Source organism: Dreissena polymorpha, unplaced genomic scaffold (genome assembly GCF_020536995.1).
Source record: "Dreissena polymorpha isolate Duluth1 unplaced genomic scaffold, UMN_Dpol_1.0 chrUn009, whole genome shotgun sequence".
NCBI lineage: Eukaryota > Metazoa > Mollusca > Bivalvia > Myida > Dreissenidae > Dreissena > Dreissena polymorpha.
The window spans coordinates 41,033-63,799 of NW_026273323.1; the positions used below are offsets into that span (position 1 = coordinate 41,033).

The window sequence follows — 22,767 nt, forward strand, 5'->3', positions numbered from 1 at the left end:
GGATGTAAATATACGGAATGATTTAATTTATAATACTAGGCGAGTAGATGTAGTGATTGTGTCACTTCCGGTAATTGCAGATGTGGTATATGTCGTAGATATACCAATGAAGTGTACCTAGTTGCTATCTAGATGTGGTGCATTATATTGCTACAGCTGTGTTTTATCTGGCAGCTATATATATATATATGGTATACCAAGTGGCAATATTGTAGTGGCAATAATGTAGCTACATATAGTAGCTATATATGTGATATATCTAGAAGCTTAATATACGGTATATCTAGACGCTATATATGCAGTATTTCTAGTAACTATAGATGCTGTATACAGAGAACATGTGGTATATATTGCAGCTATAGATGTGGTATCAATTATAGTTGTAGATGGTGTACGTATAATAGTATATATTTTCTATAGCTATGAGGAAAAACTATAGTTTATCTGTATTGATGCGGTTATCTAGTATTTAAAGATGGTGTATATCTAGGAGCTATAGATGTGGAAGACCGGGGAGACCGGGAAGACAACTCAAGTGACCGCAGAAATGAGGAAGGCCAACCTCCCCATCCTAGGAATCAGCGAATCTAGATAGACTTTTTTGCAAGAAGCGACTGACTTCCGGTGAGTATCTGCTGTTTTCCGGGAATGAGCAGGACACACCAAGGGAAAAGCCATAGTGCGTATCAAATCGGCATAGAAAGCGTTCTTCGGGTGGAATGCAATCGGACCAAGGATAATAAAAGCCTATACAAAGAAGACGATGATCAATATGGAAATAATCCAGTGCTACGCCCCAGCGAACGACAGTAGAGAGCACGAGAAGGACACACACACACACACACACATATATATATATATATATATATATATATATATATATATATATATATATATATATATATATATATATATATATATATATATATAATCTATAAATGCTGAATATCGAGTTGCTACAGAAGGGAAAGTACTATTAGCTATAAATGTGGATTATTTTATAGTAGCATAATTTAAGTTGATGAAAGCTTACCCGTTGTTGAGGTCAGAGCCCGTGGGACTGACATACAGATGAACGTCTGCAGCTGTCACCACAGCCAGCAGCCCATGGCAGCTTAGTAGGAAAGCCACACTGGTTAACATTTCAACGAGGGCACTCCACGACGGACAAGTAACACAATTGTGAAGGAAGCGTGTTAAATTTATAGACATACAAACTAGAGATAAATAATTCAGGACTAAGAGATAAGAAGATGCCAGTAGATGTGTACTTGGTGTACACAATGCCCGTTCTGATTACTGTTCTGTAATATGTAGTACACACACATTGATCGACCCACTAGACATCATTCAATACCATGGTAAGAAAAATTCCAGTACAGCGAACGATGTACTGAATATACCTAAGAACAACAAATCAATTTCACGTATGATATATTTGAAATCTGCGTAAACATGTGAATGTTTTTTTGGCGTAGCTGTATACGCCAGCTTTTCACCTTACCTGACCTTTGTAACTGTCCAATAAAATTCAAATATAATTTCCCGCGGCTAGGTCAGAATGAATACACTTTATTTATCCCATAGGCTGATTTGAGCATACCGACAGAACACTGGAAACATGTCCGCGTCTTTGTAACACTGTTTTACTGCGTGTTCAGCATGAAACAATTTTATTTCGAATGAAAAGGCTCAATAGATAGAACAGTTTTACACTCAATCTTGACATCAATACAGTTTGTGCGTGCACCTTTTATTTTCAGAGGATTGCTAGCGCGATAGCGTTTTTAATTAAAGGCTATGTTCTCATATCTAGTACTGACTTCCATATGCCTGTCAACATGTTAACATGTAAAAGTATAAAGAGCAGTGGAAGCGTGGCCTCACTTTAATGTATGCATTTCAACCCGCGAGGTATCAGGGTCAGTTCGCGGTCAGTGTGTGTGAATGTCAGAGTTTATTTACAGGTCATCGCTGCGTCTTCACGACTACCTTATGTGCTGACCTGAGTTCGTGGCCAGTAAAATAATCGTTATATAATAAAGACACTATCGCGTGAACTAGGTGAACTTGAATTTTCTTAAGACCAGAAAGATGTTCAATGAAGATATTCAGCGATATGATTATGGTATGTCAATAATAGATTCTTAATGTGTTTTCAACAATACCATGATAAATATTATTTTTAATTAATTAACAAGAATTATTCCACAATATTGACTAATGTATTAAGCATGAGCGCGATGATTCTCGATACTGTTAATAATCAAATCAAATAGCAATGCCCGACAAACCACTAAAACAGGTTTGTTCGAAGAACGCGCGTATAAATATTTAAAATATGTACGGATACTTCGCGTGTGGCCGGTTTACTCATATGCTTTAATTTCAATTCCATTCTTCTTTTGGTTTTCTGTTTTGTATCTATAGGTTTATGACCAGCAATATGTTATAATGTAAAATAAGCCGCGAAAACTCCGCGTAACATGCAGTACTGCGCGTGATGCAGCTAAGAACTGCACAGAAAAAGACATTCGCTATCCTTGATCTCATTCATTGAACTCTTTACCTTTCGCAAACTCCAACCACAATCAACGCCGTATATCTTTTTTAAAAGATATTTATTGTTTTAACTATTTTAAGTTTGCAATGACAGTGTATGTACAAGCCACTGACAAAACCTATCGCTTCATGCGAAAATGGGTCTTATGCAATATGATTCAAGTGTAGTCCCCGACCAGCCAGTGCATTCGCGCTACCTTGTCCGCTTTAAAGTAACGCAAGGTTAAGTGGTATCATTAGCGGACACGGTATGTCCCAACCAGATTGCGCGAAAACGTAGGCTGGTCAAGAGTCACGCTGGCCCGATGTGGTACTAGTATTAGACCTATTTTAACAAGATAGCAAACTTTAAACATGTACGTTACACGTTTCTCAACATTACTTATCTGGTATCTGGTTCTGAAAAAAAACACTAATAAATCTATGAATAGTGTATTATTCAATAGCGGCTTGTCGTTTACATCTTTCTGAGATTTTAGCCTTGTTCTCATAAATTGTGTCTTGCAGTATCATGCTCTTTTCATTTCAAGCACGAGTCTTAATTAAGAGAATTTCAATTATTTTAAATGTAATCGGACATATTCTCTGGACACACCTTATTATAATAAAATAATGCGTGTCATGCATACATCGCCTATTTGCCACCTTCGAATGTTGGCTTACACTGGCTCAAACACCTTAGCTGAAACTTCGCCAGCTGCATTTCTTTTAAGGATCTGAAAATTGTTTACAAGTACATGTGCATTTATTTCATTATTATTATTTCATTTCCAACTGAAAGGTTTAGGATTTTAAGGGGGTGGTCGGGATTAATAAGAACAATACAAATACATTTGGCTACTTGTCTCAAATAACTGTTGAAAGCTTTATCGGTTAGGCAGTCTTCTTCTTCTTGCATGTAATGTACAAATTTCACTCTGGAGCATACTCGTGCATTTATAAGTCGTACCAGTTGCAACGTTATTTTGTGATTCTGAAAGACATATATGTACACATACATACGCATGATTTTCATATCAATCAAGTGTATATTAAATTTCAAAGGGGGTGGTGACAGCTTGTTTTGAATGTATACAAATAGAAATGTTATTGATAAGAAATGTGTCATACCAACAGTACAGTATATGTTATTGTTGTTGTGTTTAGCACAATATTTATAAATGTTACATTCCTAAAGAGTATCATTATCAACTGATATAGACTGGTCTATAACATTGATAGCATTCTACACTTTACATTTTTATTATAACTATTGTGACACATTGTGTCCGAATTTTCGGTCTATTACATGATTCTAAAATGTTCAGTTGTCGTCATTGGGTCTGCAAGATCATTTATTTGTTTGATTGGGTTCTACGTACTCTTTGTCGGAGTACTAACTTTAGTTGCACCGAACCTCTGATCAGACACTGGAACCGGTGTTGAAAAATACATGTCGAAATAAAGAAGTACCCTTTGCGCGCCCCCGTTTTGTAATGTTCTTGGCGCATTCATGGCCTAAACGGACGAGTCCATCTGCAAATGTCATAGGGTATAAGGCACACAGTGTAGTTCAAAATTTCACATTTGTTAATTATTCAATAAAACAAAAATGTTATTAACGCTTCATGTACAATTATAAACACAAAAAAATCTACAACAAATCCATCTGAAATTATTACTGCAGTCTTGAAAGTTCTAGTCGGCATTTTTTAAATATTTACAGGCATCCCCCTCCGTTTTTGAAACGGTCCATTCAAACCTAACGGAACGACTGGCATGTGCTTACTGATTTCAAAATTTGAATTTGCGAAGTGTAACACTTTTGTCCTAGTAAGCTGACTGAACTCAATTCGAACTATCATACATGTAGGGATGCTCTTAGCCTTGGTTATTTGGCGGTCAGACCGATGTTAAAACGGTCACGAACTGCTTGTTCACTGGGGTTAGGATACACAAATACTCCAATTTGACAGGGTGATGGAAAGTTTTGTTTACTTACTAAAACCATCACGTTTTCTGGAACATGACCGTTTATATAAGCATTTATAAAAGCAGTAGTAAGAAACGAGGGGTATCTTTTCAAAGATCGAGCCACTTTGATAGCGAATCGCACTGTGAACTTCCCAATTTAGCGGCTTCACGGGAAAAGTGCAGGAGAGACGGACATTTACTTTTTGGACGGATTATATTTGTGTTAGTTGGAGTATCTTGTTTATTTCTTGTCTTCTATCTTGTTTCAATTATTTAATAAGTATAATATACAGAACAATACAATCTATACGATCATTTAACCAAGAATAAAAGTTGATATATTCTAGAAAAAGACTTGTTGCCTTATTTTGCAAACTGATGATCAGTTAAACGGACCTGGAACATTTAAGTCAAAACAAAAAAATTACACAACGCGACTCAAACGAACCTTTGAACACCAATATATTCACATAAGGGTAGAAGTGCCACATGTGGATATCTATTTTTGGTGCCGTGACGAAGGATACTTAAAGTTTGCAGGCAGTCAAGACACCGGAAAAGGGGCCAGAAAAACAGTTACCATTCATGTTTCTTACAGAACATTATTTTAACGACGAGTGGGGCGTTACGACGAACAACAGTAACCATTCATTTTTACAGAACATTATTTCATCGACACGCTAGGGAAGCAGCGACGACATTGATAAACTCTCTTTCAGCAACAAAGACAACGGGCGACGGGAGCAGCAGAAAACCATCAAGACAACGACGAGCAGCGGCGACGACCATTTTATATGTTTATTATTATAGAGATTTAATTAATAATTGTTAAGTGATACACAAATCATTCTTACTATATATTCTAAATATAGTTTAATAATTACAGGTCACGCATATATCGGTGGAGCTCTCCTGAGAAACGTTCACCGGAAGCACATAGCTGAGAGGGCATTTTGTCACGCAAGCCGAAGTCAGGTCAGAACCTTTTTTTAATCTCAGTACATGGACCTGGTTGCCAAATTGTTAAGCACTCATATTTAAGGTTGAGCTGGTTAATACCTACATTTTAGGTTGCGCTGTGTATTTACATTTTAAGATAAAGAAATAAGGTTACGGTTAAAAGAAAATAATCTAAAGATGGCCACATGATCACAACAAACACCTTTTCAAGTACTGGCGGAAAGTTTAATTAACGTACCGGATACTTTATATGCAAACACAGCTTTAACACAGTTACCACGATTTTCGGGAAAATCGTCGGAATTCCATGATCGGACGTTAGAACTAAAACGATTTTTTATGATTCACAATTGCGATGAGGCCAGGAAAATTAAAATTGTATTTCAGACGGCTGCAGGCACAGTCTGTGAATTCTTAAAACGTTTTTTAACCACAAACCCTGAAGTAAGATATATTGACTTAAAAGCTGAGTTGAAAATGCGTTACGGGGAAATAACAGACCCGCAATACGCTTTAAAGCTATTAAGGAATGTCAAGCAACGCGCAGGGGAAAATGTCGCAAATTATGGGGAACGTTCATTGATGTTAGCTAGGGACGCATGCGAAGGTGAAATCGACGAGAGGGATCCGATGCAACGTATTTTAGTAGGTCAGTTCATCGATGGGTTGCTCGATGATTCGGTGAGAAATAAATTAATAAGAAGCAATCCGGTTAATTTTACGGAATCCGTCAATATCTTAAAAAGGGTGAACATAAGAAAAGGTCACGGGGGATATGAATTAAATAATAATGATCCACAGCCAATGGAAGTAGATCATGCGCGTCCTGACACGCAGGTGTTTTAAAGGTGGGAAGAAAAACCACATCGCGAAAAATTGCAGGACAGTTAGAGCGGTTTATCAGCAACCACGTTTGGAATTAGATGATTTCAGAAACAAATGTCCTAATTATCTTTCAACCAACCATTTCATTAAGGATTGCCCCAAACCAATGATTATTACTGGTTCTCTAGCTCACCATTTTCATACACAAACTTTAAAAGCGAAACGTTTAAACAGAACAGGCAACGTCCTTTCGACGCAGGCCAACCGAAGGGAACAAATTAGGGGCCACATAGTTAAGAATGCCGGAAGATCCTGACTCGTGCTAAATTAAATTAGGAAATGTTAAAGCTAGGGGATTAATCGACACAGGTAGTGATATAACTATTTTAAGTGAAAATATATTCAAACAAATTTCTCCGCGTAAAAATATGCGTAAATACTCACTTAATATTCAATCTGTAAGCGGCGACAGACTTAAAGTTTTAGGTTTATAAACACTTTCATTTACAATAGGAAAACAGACACTGATACACGATTTCATTATTGTAAAGAACATTAATCGAAACTGCATAATAGGAAGAGATTTAGTGCACGAATTTATTATTTTTTTTAAAGAATTCGAATTAATAACGAAATGATTCCAATTGAAAGCGATATACATATAGCCTCATTAGTTCGCACATGTCGTTCTATAACCATTTAGCCGTATACAACGCTTGTTACAAATGGAAAGATCAAAAATCATTAACTCTACGCTTGAAGGCCAATATAGCTTAACACCGACAGCAGACTGCATAGATAATGAACCAGGTTTTCAATTAATGGATACGATAGTGACCGTGTCAAATAGCAATAAAATACCAATTTGAGTTGTCAACAATACCGGACGGACAATAAAGTTACAAAAAGTTTATATTATCGGAAAGCTAGATAGATAAGTTGAAGTAAACACCGTTAAATCTTCTTACGATAAGCAGTTTAAGGAAAATGATGAACAGTTTAAGTTTAATTTCAATCCGAAATATACGCACTTAATTCAGCCGATATTAAAAAAGAATACCGATTTATTCGCACAGACAGATACAGATTTAACTCCGACTTCTGCTATAAAAGCGACTATCGATACAGGCGATCATAAACCTATTAAGTTAAGACCTTATCCTACACCAATCAAACATAGGGAAATAATAGGAAATACAATTAAGGAAATGCTCGAAGCAGGAATTATTGAACCATCAAATTCTCCTTGGTCTTGTCCAGTAGTATTAGTAAACAAATCAGATGGTAGTCTTCGTTTTTGTGTAGATTTTAGACAGTTAAACAAAATAATAAAAGATGATGCCTGGCCTTTACCTCGCATTAGACGAAATCTTACCATTATTAGGAGGATGCAGTTTTTTTCACAAAAATAGACATGAAATCAGATTTTTGGCAAATACCTGTTGACGAAAAGTCACGCGAAAAACTAGCTTTTAGTTGTGCAGGGCTAGGGCTTTATAAATTTTGGGTGACCCCGTTTGGTGCAAAAATATCACCATCAATATTGCAAAGACTTATGGATACAGTTTTGAGGGGCTGTGAATCTTTTGCAATTCCATATCTTGATGATATTATCGTGTTCAGCACTGACGTCAATCGTCACCTGACCCACATTCAAACTGTATTTGATAGATTATGACAGTATACTCTAAAATTAAAACTCTCAAAATGTAGCTTTCTTGAGGAAGAAACAAATTATTTAGGCATATATTAAACAAACATGGTAACAAACATGACCCAGAAAAGGTCAAAGCAATTAAAGTTGTTCCTCCACCGCAATCGGTTAAAGAAATTAGATCATTTGTTGGTATGTGTGGATTTTATAGACGAATAATACCTAATTTTTTCTCAAATAGCGGCACCACTGATTGATCTAACAAAGAAATATGCACGTTTTAACTGGACACCCGAATGTTAAAGCGCATTTGACATGCTAAAGAACGACTGACAAGTATCCCTTTATTAGGTTTTCCCGATTGTACCAAAGGTTACCGACTTTATATGGACGCATCAAATGATTGCATAGGGGCTGTTTTATGCCAAGAATGTGACAAAGAAGAAATCATTATTCCAGGAATACCTAACGAAAGACCAATTCACTTTTTTATCCCACAAATTAAGCGCCGCAATGCAAAAATACTCAGTTATAGAAAAAGAGGCCTCTGCTCTAAAATACGCTCTTGACAAACTACAAATATACGTACAAGACGCATCTGTTACGTGTTTCGTAGATCACCGACCTTTAATGTACCTTTTGACAGCAAATCTGACAAATAAAAAGTTACAGTCATATGCACTCGCTATTTCTGGCTACAATGTAGACATACAGTATATCTCTGGAAGTAAAAATAAGGTTGCAGGCATGTTATCACGATGCAGACATGATGAGACAATACCCGAGGTAAGTGAAGATGAATTACCTCAACATTTTGACATTGGAAAGCATGCATATGTTGCAAAGGAACCGGACACGAAGTTAAGGGACTCCGAGGACAAGAAAATGGAGGTAATCGCTGTAAAATTAAATTTAATTAATCCAAGTAAAGATTCTTACGTAAGTGAAGACAGTGAAACTCAGAAAATCACGCCGCCAGTGTACATCGATGACAGAATCGACATAAAGAAAGTACAGTCTGAAGACCCGCAGGTCCAGAAAAGGATCGCAGAAGTAGAAAGGGGCGCGAGTGAAGGGAATTCTACAAGGTACATTCTTATTGACCAGATTTAATACTATCTTAGTGACATAGACGAGGAACCAATTTTACGACTTTTTATCCCTTCCAGTTTACAAACAAGCTTAGTTGAGCATTATCATGATACTTTGGCACATATGGGGATTGATTAATGTTCTGACACGTTCAGGAGAAAATACTTTTGGTCTAATGTGTACAAAGATTTATACAAGTATATTCGTTCATGCGTTACTTGTCAAGAACGAGCCAAATCCAATAACAAAATTCCGATTCAAGAAACTAGAGTATCTCATTCAAGTGGTATTACATGGTCCGTAGACACTTCGGGGCCATATAAGGAAACTTTGGCAGGAACTAGGTACCTGATCACATTTGTTGATGAAAACACTAAATGGGTAGAATCATTTCCAGTCAAGAATAAGCAAGCAGAAATAGTAGCACACCTTTTCCTAGACGAAAGTATCCCTAGATTTAGCTTCCCATATCAGATAAGATCGGATAATGGTACAGAATATTGCAATCAGGTGATAGACTACATTTGTAAATACTACTCTATAGGCAAAATTACTACCTCAACGTATAACCCCCAGGCTAATGGTCAAGTTGAGAGGGTTAACAGGACACCTAATGACATGATTTCTGAGAGAATAAGTGAAGGAGAAATTAACTGGAATTTGCATGTTAATGCGTGTTAGACAGCCATTAGGACAACACCTACAGAATCGACCGGATTTAGTCCATTTTACTTAATGTACGGAAGAGATCCAGTTTTACCATTAGATAGTTTACTACAACCGCACCGGAAGTACATGGGAGAAGACACCTCAAGGTATTATATAGAAAACTTACATAGGGCCATGAGACAGGCTCACAGTTATATGAAAAAAGCTAAAAGAAAACGGAACCAGAGAACGCAGATGCACAGGAACCAGTAATAGAGGTAGGTCAAGCCGTTATGATAAAGAATCATAATCGCACTAATAAATTAGACAGCTATTATAAGCCGTATTACAGAATAATTGAACAGATATCTCCAGTTACGTTTAGAGTTAAAACGTTGCAAGAGGATCTGAACAAACAGTCCACGCACGAAATATAAAATTGGTAGATATTGAACACCAATATATTCACATAAGGGTAGAAGTGCCACAGAAGGGAACATGTCAAATCTTGTGATTTAATATTAATATGTTCACGTGTGGGGAAATTTTAGTGTTAATTATTTCAATGAAAAGGAGCATTAATTGTAGATGTGTACACATGAAAAAATGTGGATGTATGACAGTTCTGTTTCTATGACATCAGTAATATTGAAGGATTATAATGTATTGACATGAACATATTTTCGAATCGAAGTAAGGTGGAATTTATGTGTGTATACCATCACCGGGTCGATCTCTGGTTCGTCCGAGATCTGCATCGTCTCCGTTGCGTGGCCATTGCTGCCCTGGCGGTCCTAGAACAAGGAAGACCCAACTCTTGCACCTTCAATAGTCGGGACCAAGTCCGCAATCGCGTTGTAAGCAGACTGGGATTATAAATCTGAAACAAATGAATCCAAGTGTTTACCTAATGCTACGATGTTTTAGAAACTTGGATTAAAGACTTCTTTGTAATTACAGTATATCAAAATTAATTGAACAACACACCTTCAAATATATTAGTGTCGGCATCATCGCATCATCATGAAAAGCTGGCGGAGGCCTCGAAGAGCTCCGACACTGCCGCCGACGTCTTTGTCATTTCTGGCAGTTTTCTGCCGCCGCAAGTACCAGCCAACCCGAGCTTCTGGTCAACAACTTCTTTCTATGCCTTCTTTTTCTGTACAATATAAATATTGTGTGACGCAAACATGACAGCTTACAAGATATAATGACAAACTCCCGATTACTCGTATTGGTAAAATCAAGAAATAATTGTTTGTTGAATTTAATTCACTACACTTTGAAGGAAATTTAACTAGGTAATACAGCATCTCGGCTTTAACTCATGTGTTTATCGAATTATTATACTGCACAGTGAATATAATTAAAATTAAATGAAGTAATAATTGCGACAGTCAATGACAGTATATATAACGTTTAAAGAATACCATGTAATTCAACTTCATCTTTACTTGGATTACTGTCAGCGGACCGTTTCCGAATGCGTTCACCTTTTCCGTCAATTGCTCCAACAGCAGACGCACATTCCTCGCTGCTCTGGGCCGCTGGTGCTATGGGATTCGTGTATTTCATGAACATGGTCGAACATGAATTCACGTATTACGTCGACCTCCATCGAACTCATCATTTTAGATGTTTTTGCTTTCGCAATCGCTGTCCGCCATTGTTATTGTTTTCACGAGATATCGTTTGGTATTGTTTACAGATAGAAAATCGGAATCATGGGAAACATAACTTCGCTTAAAAATGAGTATGTACCATTGTTTACTTACCTTGTGGTTAAAAGCTTTATACAAGTTAAAATTAACCATGGTATCTTTACTACGATTTTAACCTTGGTTAATCATTTACTGTGGTTTATTTATAAGCCGAGGTTTATACAATTGGCTGCCGGCCGTTAAAAGCCATTAACATTAACGCTGATTTAAACAGGCCCGTTATCATTTAACGGTCCGTTAAGACTAAACGGTGCTTTGAGCAACCCGGCCCAGAAAATTACTGCAAGATCATAATAACGCTATGTTTATCGCAGAATCGGCTTGTATTTGAACAAATAAGCGTTAATTATTATTTTGCATCGATCTGACTATTTTCACGACCACTGATCTATTGAATTTCACGGGGGTACATTGAGAATCTTAAGATGTTCGGTTTATCTGAAGGTTTTCACGATCTGACGAAGTTCACGCTACACAGGCAACATGATTGAATTATCACTTTTAAACGCCAGACGGTTAGTTTCGACGCTCAAGCAGTGGAAAGAATCCTATCATACGGATTAATTATCCTTTCTTATTAAAACTGGGGATTTTCAAAACATGTTTGTTTCAAAATACGATCAGTAATAATAGATTTATTGAAGACTTCTTGGACATTTGCATGTATCAATTTTTTTTATTTTATTTTTATTTTTATATAGACCATATGTTAAACACAAAGATGTTAAAGGCATTGTGGATTGATCTATGCAGACGCCGGGTATGTGCGGCTTGAAGTGGAGGGCCGGTAGTACACCGTTACCGGGAAGGCGGGATCAGAGCCGCATTTTTGCCAGTAAAAGTCAGCCTGGCGAAGACACGAATCTTCGGCTTCATCTTGGATCCGAATAAGCATTAATTATACGTAAGGAAATGGTTGGTTAAGGAATAGAATAAAGTGCATTTTTCAGAACATAACGTTTTATGCAGTTCTGTCGTGAGCAAACCTGCAATTAACATCAAGGAACTATAAAGGCGGTATACGTATCATTGAAACTAGGTTAATTGTTACGGTTGTTTATACTTCGTTTTTCGAATGTCATTAGAAATGTAATTGAGGTGTAATTGCTCACTATCCGAATGCACAACTACTTTTTTAATTAAACATTTAAATCTCTACTTCACGAGTGTCATTAATAAGAGTCAGAGACCAACCGGTTTGCAGATTTGCTGCTCCCCAAGCGTCATAGAACATACTGCGGGGTTTGGGGATCATGTTACACTTCTCAACGTGGATCCAACCTCCGGCCCCTGAGGTCCTTAAAGCACCTGTTATAGTGCAGTGCACATATGTGATTTGAAAATAAACGTTCATTTAAATAAAATATATGACATACCTTGGAAGATTATTGCGGGTCACATTGATGGTTAAGAAAAGTTGCATTAAATTAAATCTATTGTGGTAATACACATATGGCTATAGGGACACATATGGCTATAGGGACACATATGGCTATAGAGACAAATATGGCTATAGGGGCACATATGGCTATAGGGACACATATGGCTATAGAGACACGTTTGGCTATAGGGACACATATTGCTATAGGACACATATGGCTATAGGGACACATATGGCTATAGGGACACATACGGCTGAAGGGACACATACCACTCTTTCAAAAGGGTCATCGTTTTACATACTTCTAGCAAAGGGCAAACAAAACAAAAATGAAAGCTCACATTTACAATTTCATTGAACTCCGCCAATTTTTTACTGGAATATGACTTCAAACTGTTTCTGAGTCCAAATATATCACGTATTGTACAGTTTAAACGTCTAATATGCTTTTTATTCTATATCCCTTTCTTAATCTCTGTGTTTGATTTTAATGCTGAAATATGCATGTATACTCGTTATTTGCAGCACGATATCATGTGAAACTTTTTGAATATACTTTATGCTTGAATATACTTTTTCTCGGTTACGGCTTTTATCGTTATAGAAAAAATTGCTTAGTGCACTTGTACTCAACTGTCCAATATGGAAAAAAAACACAGACATTTTGGATCCAATACCGGCATATATTGGACGGTCACGTGGTACATATGAAGAATACCCATTGGATTATTTTATTTGATATTGAATAAACACATATATTTCCTAGCATGCATGAGCATGACAATTCTATAAAGGTCTCACGCGTATACACAGAAACACATGGCTATATTGTGGTAATAAAGTATGTGGTCTTGGAATACACAGAAACACATGCCTATATTGTGGTAATAATATATGTGGTCTTGCTTACAAATATCGTGTCCGTCACGATAACAGTTCAACGTTGTCCAACCATCCTCTCTTAGTAGGTATATATCCGGCCGTTCCAGTAGTATACACAACATTCTTGTGTATTTGGTTACCTGAAAAAGTCGCTAGCAAAATAAAAAAATTATCTAAACTTGTTACGTGTATATTGACAAATACGTATATAATAATGTATAATACATGATATAATTGTATAAAAGATAAAAATATAATTATTTAATGTATAAGATAATTATGTTTAATATAAATGCAATTTGTATAATATATATATTGTTAAAATGTATGCACAGAAAGTAGATAAGCATTACTTGACATAATTAAAAACAATTTGAACATTTTTGCAAGTTCCAGACTAATATTTCCCTTTAGTAAATGTTTCGTTACAGTTTGACACTAGACAGCAGATCGCTGTAAATAGCTATATGATACGCGGAAAACTCACCAATACATTTGTGATTGAGTGTTTATATTTATTGAGATTTAATTGACGACCGGACTTGTTCAAGCAGGTTCCGTTACTACCTGAAAATCAATTTCCCTGCCACATATCAAATTAAAACAAATGACTAAGGAGTAGTTTGGGCTATTACAAATCACATTTACATATAAACAAAGAGAAACATATGATTATATATTAAATAAACCAAATACAAGCATGTTGGCGTTTATGTACCCCATGCAAACTTTTTAATAACAATATTACACCAGTCAAATGACTACATACGGTATACAAAAACAGATCGTAACCTTCGGGGATGCTTTTGTTACGCTGTTGTATAATGGCTAGTTCCGGGTATCGCATCGTCCAGAGGGCGGAAGTGTACGGCATTTGCTGAAATATGACACTCCAATAGGTATATAACAAAGCCTTCCATCTCAGCGTTTTATTAAATCATACACAATGTCGGATCGTTCAACATGAAGCATCTTTATAATGATAACAGCTATTCGATGTACGCACATTCGTTTGTTGGCCATCCATTCGATTTCAAGTGTGTGTGTGTGTGGGGGGGGGGGGGTATTAATATATAAACATAAACATATTCCTAAAATCATTCCCAAAATCAAAGCGAAGCATCATTAAACCATAACATCGAAATGTATCCGCGCGTGTAGATTATGCTTAAGATCTCCATCGTGGTCATGGCCAACGCCTCTTCCGTCTACCTGCATACTGTATCGTGTCGAGCCATAAAACACATTGTTGGATACAATATTGTCCCGCCCGCCACCTATGTTCACATGGACCTCATTCTGTGAACAATCTTTTTTTTTAATTTTTCTTGACTGTTCTCAGTCTCGTGGGTCAAGTGCATCTAAAGATATTTCATAAGATATCTACTAGCAATCATAATTTGTTTTTATATTTAAAACCCCCCAGAAGAATCACAACATCATTATCATATAAAGGCATCCCTACATTGTAGAATACGTTGTTCACAATGGTGGTACTTGAAGACTGGTCATCCAGCATGACACCCCGAACATCAGCTCCAGGGACCAGTCTAAGTGTTTCCGTCACGAGGTTGTAACGGATTATATTCCCGCGCTGGAACGTCGGGGAAGGTCAAGCTTAATCAAGTCTCGAACTTACAGCAAATAGGCTATATAGCTCGCAACGAAATCCTGACGGTAAATTGTACAGATGGTAAGAACCTTTTTTATGAAATCAGTAGTTTGTTTTGTGACGGCGAGATGGGTAAAGACAATTCCAACAATCTTATTGTTACGTAGTAATAAATTTTGAAAAACCAGCACAAACAGAGTATGAAAATAGGACACTCGTCACATGTATAAATTATGCTTATATTATACATCAATATCAGGTTAATCTGTAAACGATGACCCCGAGTAGCAGCGGTACATGGGATATTTTGAGAGACCACCGAAATTTGAAAAAAACACTATACTTTTTCTACTGGTGCCATTACTATTACCGTAGCTTACACTGCTACCAATAGATTATCAACAACAACTTATATTACTAATATTTCTGCTGCTGATGAAGCCGATGATGATTATGCTACTGCTGATATTTTGCCATTACTCAGCTTTTGAACATGAGGACACCATAGGTAATTCATATAAGTTTGCTTGCGTCTGATTGGTTGGTTTGCGAAACAGGAGCTATATGCATATTTAGATTGCGCAGGGGGTTGTTTGAATTAACATAAAACCTGCATAGTATTCATACTGATTTAAAATATTTATTAAAACACTTTGTTACACGCATCCTATAAACAGTTTATAAACGCACGTTTATTGACGTGGACAATTGGTCAGGGGATTGCATACCGTTGTCCAATCTCTGCCTGTGTGCAGAGCCCCACAGTCGGATGCGTTCATGCACGTGTGGTGAACGTGGTTGTATTCCATAACTATGTCATTGCCCTGCAATAGTATGATCATGTTTAAATAATGTTTTGCAAGTTTTTGATCTAATATGTTTTTACTATTCGATACTAGTCATTGCAACGTTATTTTGTACGGCATCTCCCAGAGTGAATTGGCAAAATTACAGCGTATTCAAAATATGTGCGCAAAATTGGTTTTGAGCCGTAGAAAAAGTGACAGTTCAAAACAATCACTTTATGACCTTCACTGGCTGCCAATCAAGGCTAGAATTGAATTCAAAATTCTTACATACATGTTTAACTGTTCAATTGGTAATGCCCCTGCCTATTTGACCGAACTTCTATCCACGCCGATTTCTAAACGCAATCTTAGATCATCAGCATCATTAAAAGGCTGTTTCAATGTACCTTTTCACAAGAAAAGATCATTTAGTGATAGAAGCTTCAGCACTGTAGGTCCAAAACTATGGAACAACCTACCTTTGAGTATAAGACAATGTACTTCAATAAACACTTAAGACATACTTGTTCGGTGACTTTTTTTTGCATATTTTTAAGGTAATACGTGATGTACCTGTCTATGTTTTTAATTTGTGTTTAGATTTTTTTTAAATTTATATTGTACAACGCCTTTGAATATGTTTTATACGTAGAAATAGGCGTTCAATCAAATGCTCAAGTTTCAAGTTTTATTTAAGTTCTAAATTAAAGTTATTTCATGCACATTTATATGCGATAAATTCTGTTTTGCTTTTATTTCTTGCGTTTTCTCTGTATGCATCCAACAATGTTGCATCTTTGATAAATTAACGGGTTTTTTGTCGAACGTTAACTTGAGCAGTTTTGCATTTAATAATAGCCATCCATTACTTGGAACCTGTTACAAACAATGTAATTTAATATACACACGAAATATAGTTACCAATATACTCTGCGTATACACTGACTTCAAAATGAAGGTAGAAAATGTACGTTAATAGATAAAACAAAGGTTTCAGTAGTGTTGTGTTTTTTCACTGAATAGTCGCATATCAACCGAATAAAATGTTGCACGTATATAATAGTGTTCGTAGATACATATTTTACTCATGAAAATCACATAATTAGTGCCCTCACATGACTTACTAGTATTTTTATTTTTATTTTATTGATCGAAACATATAATATGTTGATATTTGATTAAGACGCAGGTATCTTCCCACATATTCAAATAAAACTGTTACATCCGCGTCATGCGAAAATTAGTCTTATGGCATATGCGGACAGCGTAGCTAAAGGCCGGCATGCGCACTTACGCAGTCTTTTCATGGGCTACAATTTCCTCTATGAAAAGGCACGCAAGGTTTCGTGGTAACTCCTGTGTATCCACCTCAGTATGCATACTCTGACAAAACTGCGTGGATGATGCGGATGCGCATGATGGGCTGGAGCTACGCTGTCAGGATATTGCACAAGACCCATTTTCGCATGACGAGGATCTTATAAAATCGCATAGCGTCTTGTAAATGGCACATCAAATCACGATACTGTCCGATCGAATATTGGCCGAAACGTTGCAAGCATCATTTATTACCATAAACCAGATCCCAGTGTACTGCCCGTTATAGATCGTGTTGTGCCTGACCAAGTGACCCACACTGTAAACAGAAATCGCGTGGTAATTAACGGCACCAAGGCGGGAGAAGTCGTAAATCTCATTGTTTTCGATTACTGCTCCAGACGACTCAAGAAGCCCGCGCTTACCGCCTTCAAACAAAGCATTGACGATATAGAAAGAATGTCGGACAGAAAATAAACTATAGTTAAATGATAAAGTAAAAACTGTGAAACCATATCTGGTGTTAAAATAAAAAACAATTGCGTCGGTAATTTCCCGATTCGTTTCTAATTCGTGGTTGCTATACTTTTAATTTCATTTTGTTGTTTTTTTCATTTTTATTTTGGACAACATGTATTTAAATATTGCCTGCTAAAATGCAATAGAAAACGTATCTGATAAGGGAAATCAAATAAGTAATCCAGATGATTTCGTAGCATGCAAAACGAAAGGTCATTGTTAGCAGGAATTCATTTTCATTTTCGCCCGGGTATTAGACCCCAGGAATCATGACGTTTGCTTTACCGCGAATGACGCAACAAAACGCAGCTTTGTATCGAATTTGCATTTAATGTTAATTTAAGTTCACTCGTTCATTAGTTGTTATAATTAAATCTGAAAAGTGTCCAAACTAAACCTATTTTCCATAATGTACTGTTCACTTTGAAATTCTAAGAATGTCGTATGTTTGTGGTTATGAAATTCATGAACAAATTTATCGTCGTATATAACTTGCATATACAATTATTAATAAAATGTACAGTTTCACATTTTGATTGATACATATACATACAGGCACTTACGAACTCAAGTATAAGACACAAATACAAATAAATAATGACAAGAACCATGTTAAATGTAACGTTATACCAAATTTTGATGATTTATAAAATTAATAGTTGCATTGTTTCAAAGTATAACCCAACAGGAAACAACATAGGCACTCCAAAGTGTTGAATCGTTTCGCCTCGAAAATTATTTACAAGTTAATCAATTCCTTTTGATGACTTATCATAAACGTGCATGTAGTTTATGTATGAGTTTACGTTATAGGTGTTATATCACTCCCTGACGTACAGTGTTCTTTTATTTGTTGAATGCGTGCATACAAGTTGAAAACAATATTACCTAGTGTGTATTCTATGGCGTTGAAGATGTGTGTTTGTACTTTCATAAGGATTACTAGTATATTGACAGACACCATGCTGGTTCATTTGCAAATGTTAAAACTAAGATGACTATCATTTGTCCATTTCTCGTCTACCATGTTTCATATAGTTTCTATTTCTGACACAACTCAATGATTGTGCTACCCCATTTGGACCTATTATAACCGTGGAATAAGAAGATAAATTACGTCTTCGATCAAAAAAGCCTATGTTGATGTTCTGATTAAACTATAAGACAAATATAATTAATCACAATTATTACATATATATATCACATGCAGCATCTTAAGCAGTCGAATACAGACATTTTGCCCTTATTTATTATGAGTAATTAATCGTTTCGAATTCGACTCGTTGTCTGCATAGAAGGCAAAATGGAGTGGATTTTGAATACAGGTAAAAACAACACCTTTCGTTGTATACACGCAAAATGTATGATTATATGAAATAAATATAACAAATCAATGAAAGTATTAAGCAAAAAAAAAGGGTACCGGCTAGCTTAATGCCACCTCCTACGTCATGAATCATACACTGTGAGATCGTGACGTCACGAGTGTCTCCATTGAGCCGAGCACCTGCTAAACCTGAACAATCATTACGAATTAAGTAAAACAACAACAACAAAAATCAGCATCAATTAATCATAAAATGATTTTCAATTTCTTAATGATATGCATTGAAATGTTTGTTTCATCGTGTGGTATTTAAAAAATACATGCTTATTTAATCCACAAGACCAATTATTTGATAGTATGAACAATGTACGCCTTACAACGTCAAATACACATTTGATAATTTAGCTTTCATAATTATAATTACAGTTATTGTGATAATTCATCGTTACCTGTGTTTCTTATCTCTAGGTTTTGTATTTGGACGTGGTGAACGTTATTCCCGTAGATACCATTACCTCGACAGGCTTCAAGGGTGAAGTCGGAAAAGGTGATGTCGTGGACATTTTGAGGTACACTGTATGCGAAGAAAGTTTTAGCAACTCTGCGTTTGCAGGAGAGGCTTGATCGTGTTAGTTGAAATAATTGCACACAAGTTGAAAATCTGTATGGTGTGTTTGAAATGTATAAGATAGGTTTCAACACTAATTGTCCGTTTGATAACATGAATGTACATGGTGTTTGTGTGTTACTGGATACAATACTTATTTCAGGCTTTTATAACGATTTATTCTTTTTTCTTTTCAATATAAGGCAAAACGCGGAGCACAAATTAAGAAAGAAAACACAAAATACGTTGATTATACTTTGAAATGTAAAATGCATGTTTAATTTAAATTATTCTTGGTGGGGTGGAGAGCGGGCTTTCTTGCCAAAAACGTCCCTGAATGTTTGTACAAACGTATATTGTTTACTTTGGCCACCATAGTTATATAAAGAAAAGAACTTTATAAAAAAATAATTGTAATTAACAAACGGAGAATTGCATTGTTATACTATGAAATATAAATGAACTTAACACTAATTCGCACACATTTCATGATACACTTAAATAAAAGGTTCTATTGATAAGAACAATATAACCCAACCGGTTAAAATATTTGTTAACCACGATACTGGAAGTCCAGGAGAAGATCTTAGCAATTTAATAATAAAAGCGTGTTTAGTACATTTTGACAAAATAAGCATAGATTGTATTAAAGGACCATTAAGAATCTTCCATCGGAGAAATTTATTAATATGATTTGGCATAACATATGTTGCATCAACCTACCTCGATGAATGTACATTTGACAGAGGACAACATTTGCACAAACAGTAATACATTATGTACTTAAACATTTTCCATAAGCGCAAAACGTGAACGTAAAATGCGACAAAAAGTCAACAACAACACATCATCCGAACGTGTGTTAATTGTATCATTTTGCATAGATATATACAAAAATACAAGTACTATATAGAAACTAATATTTTAGCAAAACAATACGAATGCATTTATGCCATTCTCAGTTTAGCGGATACTCTAGCCGCTACTCTATAGTCATTCTCAGTTTAGCGGATACTCTAGCCGCTACGCTATAGTCATTTTCAGTTTAGATCGTTATTTTTCAGGTATTGTTTGTAAACAAAAGGGCACCATACATGAATGCAATAGGTCATTTCACCCAAACCGTCATCTTACAACAACCAGTATGTTATAAGAAGCTGAAAAGCGTCTTGAGACAATTTTGAGGTTGCCTTTACAGGATGATTGGAAATAACTAATCAAGGGAGTTAGTAACCTTGAATATATGTCAACAGTATTTTTGAAATCTATCATTTTAAATAGTATAATATTTTTGAGATTTTTTTATTTGTTTAATTCGTGTAATTTGAGACGTAGAATATTTAAAAGACGCAAGATACGTACTGGATACAGTCGTCGAGGAGGGAGACATAAGTGATGTCTGAGGAACTGATGTTACCGTCTTCAGTTGGCATCCACACATAGAGATTAATAGAGCTCCTGTCCATGTAATATTCCCCCTAAATTATAACGTTGTTCTGTAACATTACTCTTTCGCTATCTTCGAAAAAATGCTTTAGAAAAATTGATTTGTATAATAACTCAAAGAATATGGTAATACACAAAATGAATACATTAATAAATTGATTGTTGATGTTTAATCTATATTATTTATTCTTAAGAATAAAAATGATTTGGTTTATAGTAGGGACACGGGGTTTATTATAATGTATACTCCAAAATCATTAATAGATTTCGCTTTAAAAGTACTTTTTCATTAATGGACTTTTTGTTCAACGCACATTTTAAACGGAGAAATTATTCGATCTGACATCGTAATAAGCATGCTACTTACAGTGACCTAACAATAGTGTTAGTTTTGAATGTTATCAGGGCATTTTAATGGTGTTACTCAAGTAACAAAGGATCTATTTTACAAAAAAGAAAGGCGAAGCAACCATGCACTATGTCTTTTGTTTACCGTTAGCGCGTTTTTAAGAGAAAAAATCGCGGTAACTCACCGGCGAGTCCAGCTCCGAGCACACATTGTAGAAGCGGAAGTAGCCTCCTTGTTCCAAATATCGAACTTGCTCTGGAGGCTTTCCAAAGTGACCTTATAGGCAAAGCAACATACAGATATCCATGATGAGAATTGTGCTCAACAGTGTCGCATAATTGATGTATATGTATTGTTGGCAATAATTCATGCTTTATGTTTACGTCAGTACGGCCAGAACTCATTAGTTTGTTGACACTAGAAGCACGCTCGTAAATCTGGTCAGTCCGTTTGAATGATATTTATTTTCATGTCGATGCAATTACCAGATAAGAATACGCCTGTATAAACATTTCAACAAATTGGTTTGATCCATCAAATTGACATGTTTATGTAACGATATATGTAAATAAGCAATGCGTTTTGGTCACAAACAACAATAAGGATTTAACACATAGAAGAAACGCTAGAGGTTTATTTTTAGAACCCAACCCCAGGTGGGGAGGGGTGGGGTCCTATCAGGATGGATGTGGAAGGATATTGTCATGTTTTGGAAATGTTGTTAGTTACTTGGAGAATTATATAGACTTAGAAATAATGCATTAACAATTAATGTAAAGAATCATACGGACTTGGAAACTTTATGTTAACAACTGAATAAAGAGCAAAAAACTATCCATAGAGTTTATTTATATATGTGTCGCTACTACGGCACAACAGCTTGGATATTCGTGTTTAACCAATGACATTATCCTACCTCGCATTATAAAATTCTTCACCTATTGGTATTCTCTAGATTTCCTCGTGGAGTATATTTAACATTTAGCAGATCTAAATATTAAAATGAAGACGTTTGATACTTTTTTCTTTCCTTATTCGTTCAACCGTTTACTACAAAAACTATTAAGAAAACAAGTATGTTTGTTTTATACTGCACGTTCTCCCAATTTCCTCTATAAATTTAT

The 22,767-nt window shown here is 35.8% G+C and overlaps 3 protein-coding genes across 7 annotated transcripts in view; 1 reads left to right on the top strand and 2 right to left on the bottom strand.

The window, feature by feature from the left end:
• Positions 1–1,685, bottom strand: part of LOC127863457 (uncharacterized) — a 28,121-nt gene extending 26,436 nt beyond the window's left edge. The window contains exon 1 of one of the 2 annotated variants that reach the window (XM_052402989.1): positions 1,034–1,685. In XM_052402989.1, the coding sequence (XP_052258949.1) occupies positions 1,034–1,212 (179 nt within the window). In that variant the 5' untranslated portion in view covers positions 1,213–1,685. The remainder of the gene's footprint in view (positions 1–1,033) is intronic. The other variant, XM_052402988.1, reaches the window with a different exon arrangement.
• The window catches only part of LOC127863458 (uncharacterized), a 95,344-nt gene that overhangs the window by 40,593 nt on the left and 31,984 nt on the right, over positions 1–22,767 (top strand). The window lies entirely within an intron of this gene.
• On the bottom strand, positions 13,512–22,196 carry LOC127863459 (uncharacterized). 4 transcript variants are annotated; one of them, XM_052402991.1, is made up of 9 exons: positions 21,828–22,193; positions 21,211–21,326; positions 19,691–19,815; positions 19,338–19,430; positions 17,651–17,823; positions 16,019–16,114; positions 15,144–15,272; positions 14,471–14,977; positions 13,512–13,818 (listed from the first exon to the last, which is right to left on the bottom strand). In XM_052402991.1, exons 2-8 carry the CDS (start codon positions 21,312–21,314, stop codon positions 14,804–14,806), a joined length of 894 nt encoding a protein of 297 aa, XP_052258951.1. In that variant the 5' UTR covers positions 21,315–21,326; positions 21,828–22,193; the 3' UTR covers positions 13,512–13,818; positions 14,471–14,803. The 4 variants fall into 4 exon arrangements, with proteins under 4 accessions (XP_052258951.1, XP_052258952.1, XP_052258954.1 ...); XM_052402992.1 differs by having other exon boundaries at positions 14,448–14,977; XM_052402994.1 differs by having other exon boundaries at positions 14,471–14,988.

What these genes read in the sequence shown, in the direction of transcription:
- LOC127863459 (XM_052402991.1), bottom strand. Translation starts at nt 21,314, where the DNA reads ATGGACAGGAGCTCTATTAATCTCTATGTGTGGATGCCAACTGAAGAC. An exon ending in CTCCTCGACGACTGTATCCA is followed by an intron (nt 19,816 to 21,210) that starts GTACGTATCTTG and finishes CTTCGCATACAG; the next exon opens with TGTACCTCAAAATGTCCACG. An exon ending in AGGTGGCATTAAGCTAGCCG is followed by an intron (nt 17,824 to 19,337) that starts GTACCCTTTTTT and finishes CTTTGTTTGAAG; the next exon opens with GCGGTAAGCGCGGGCTTCTT.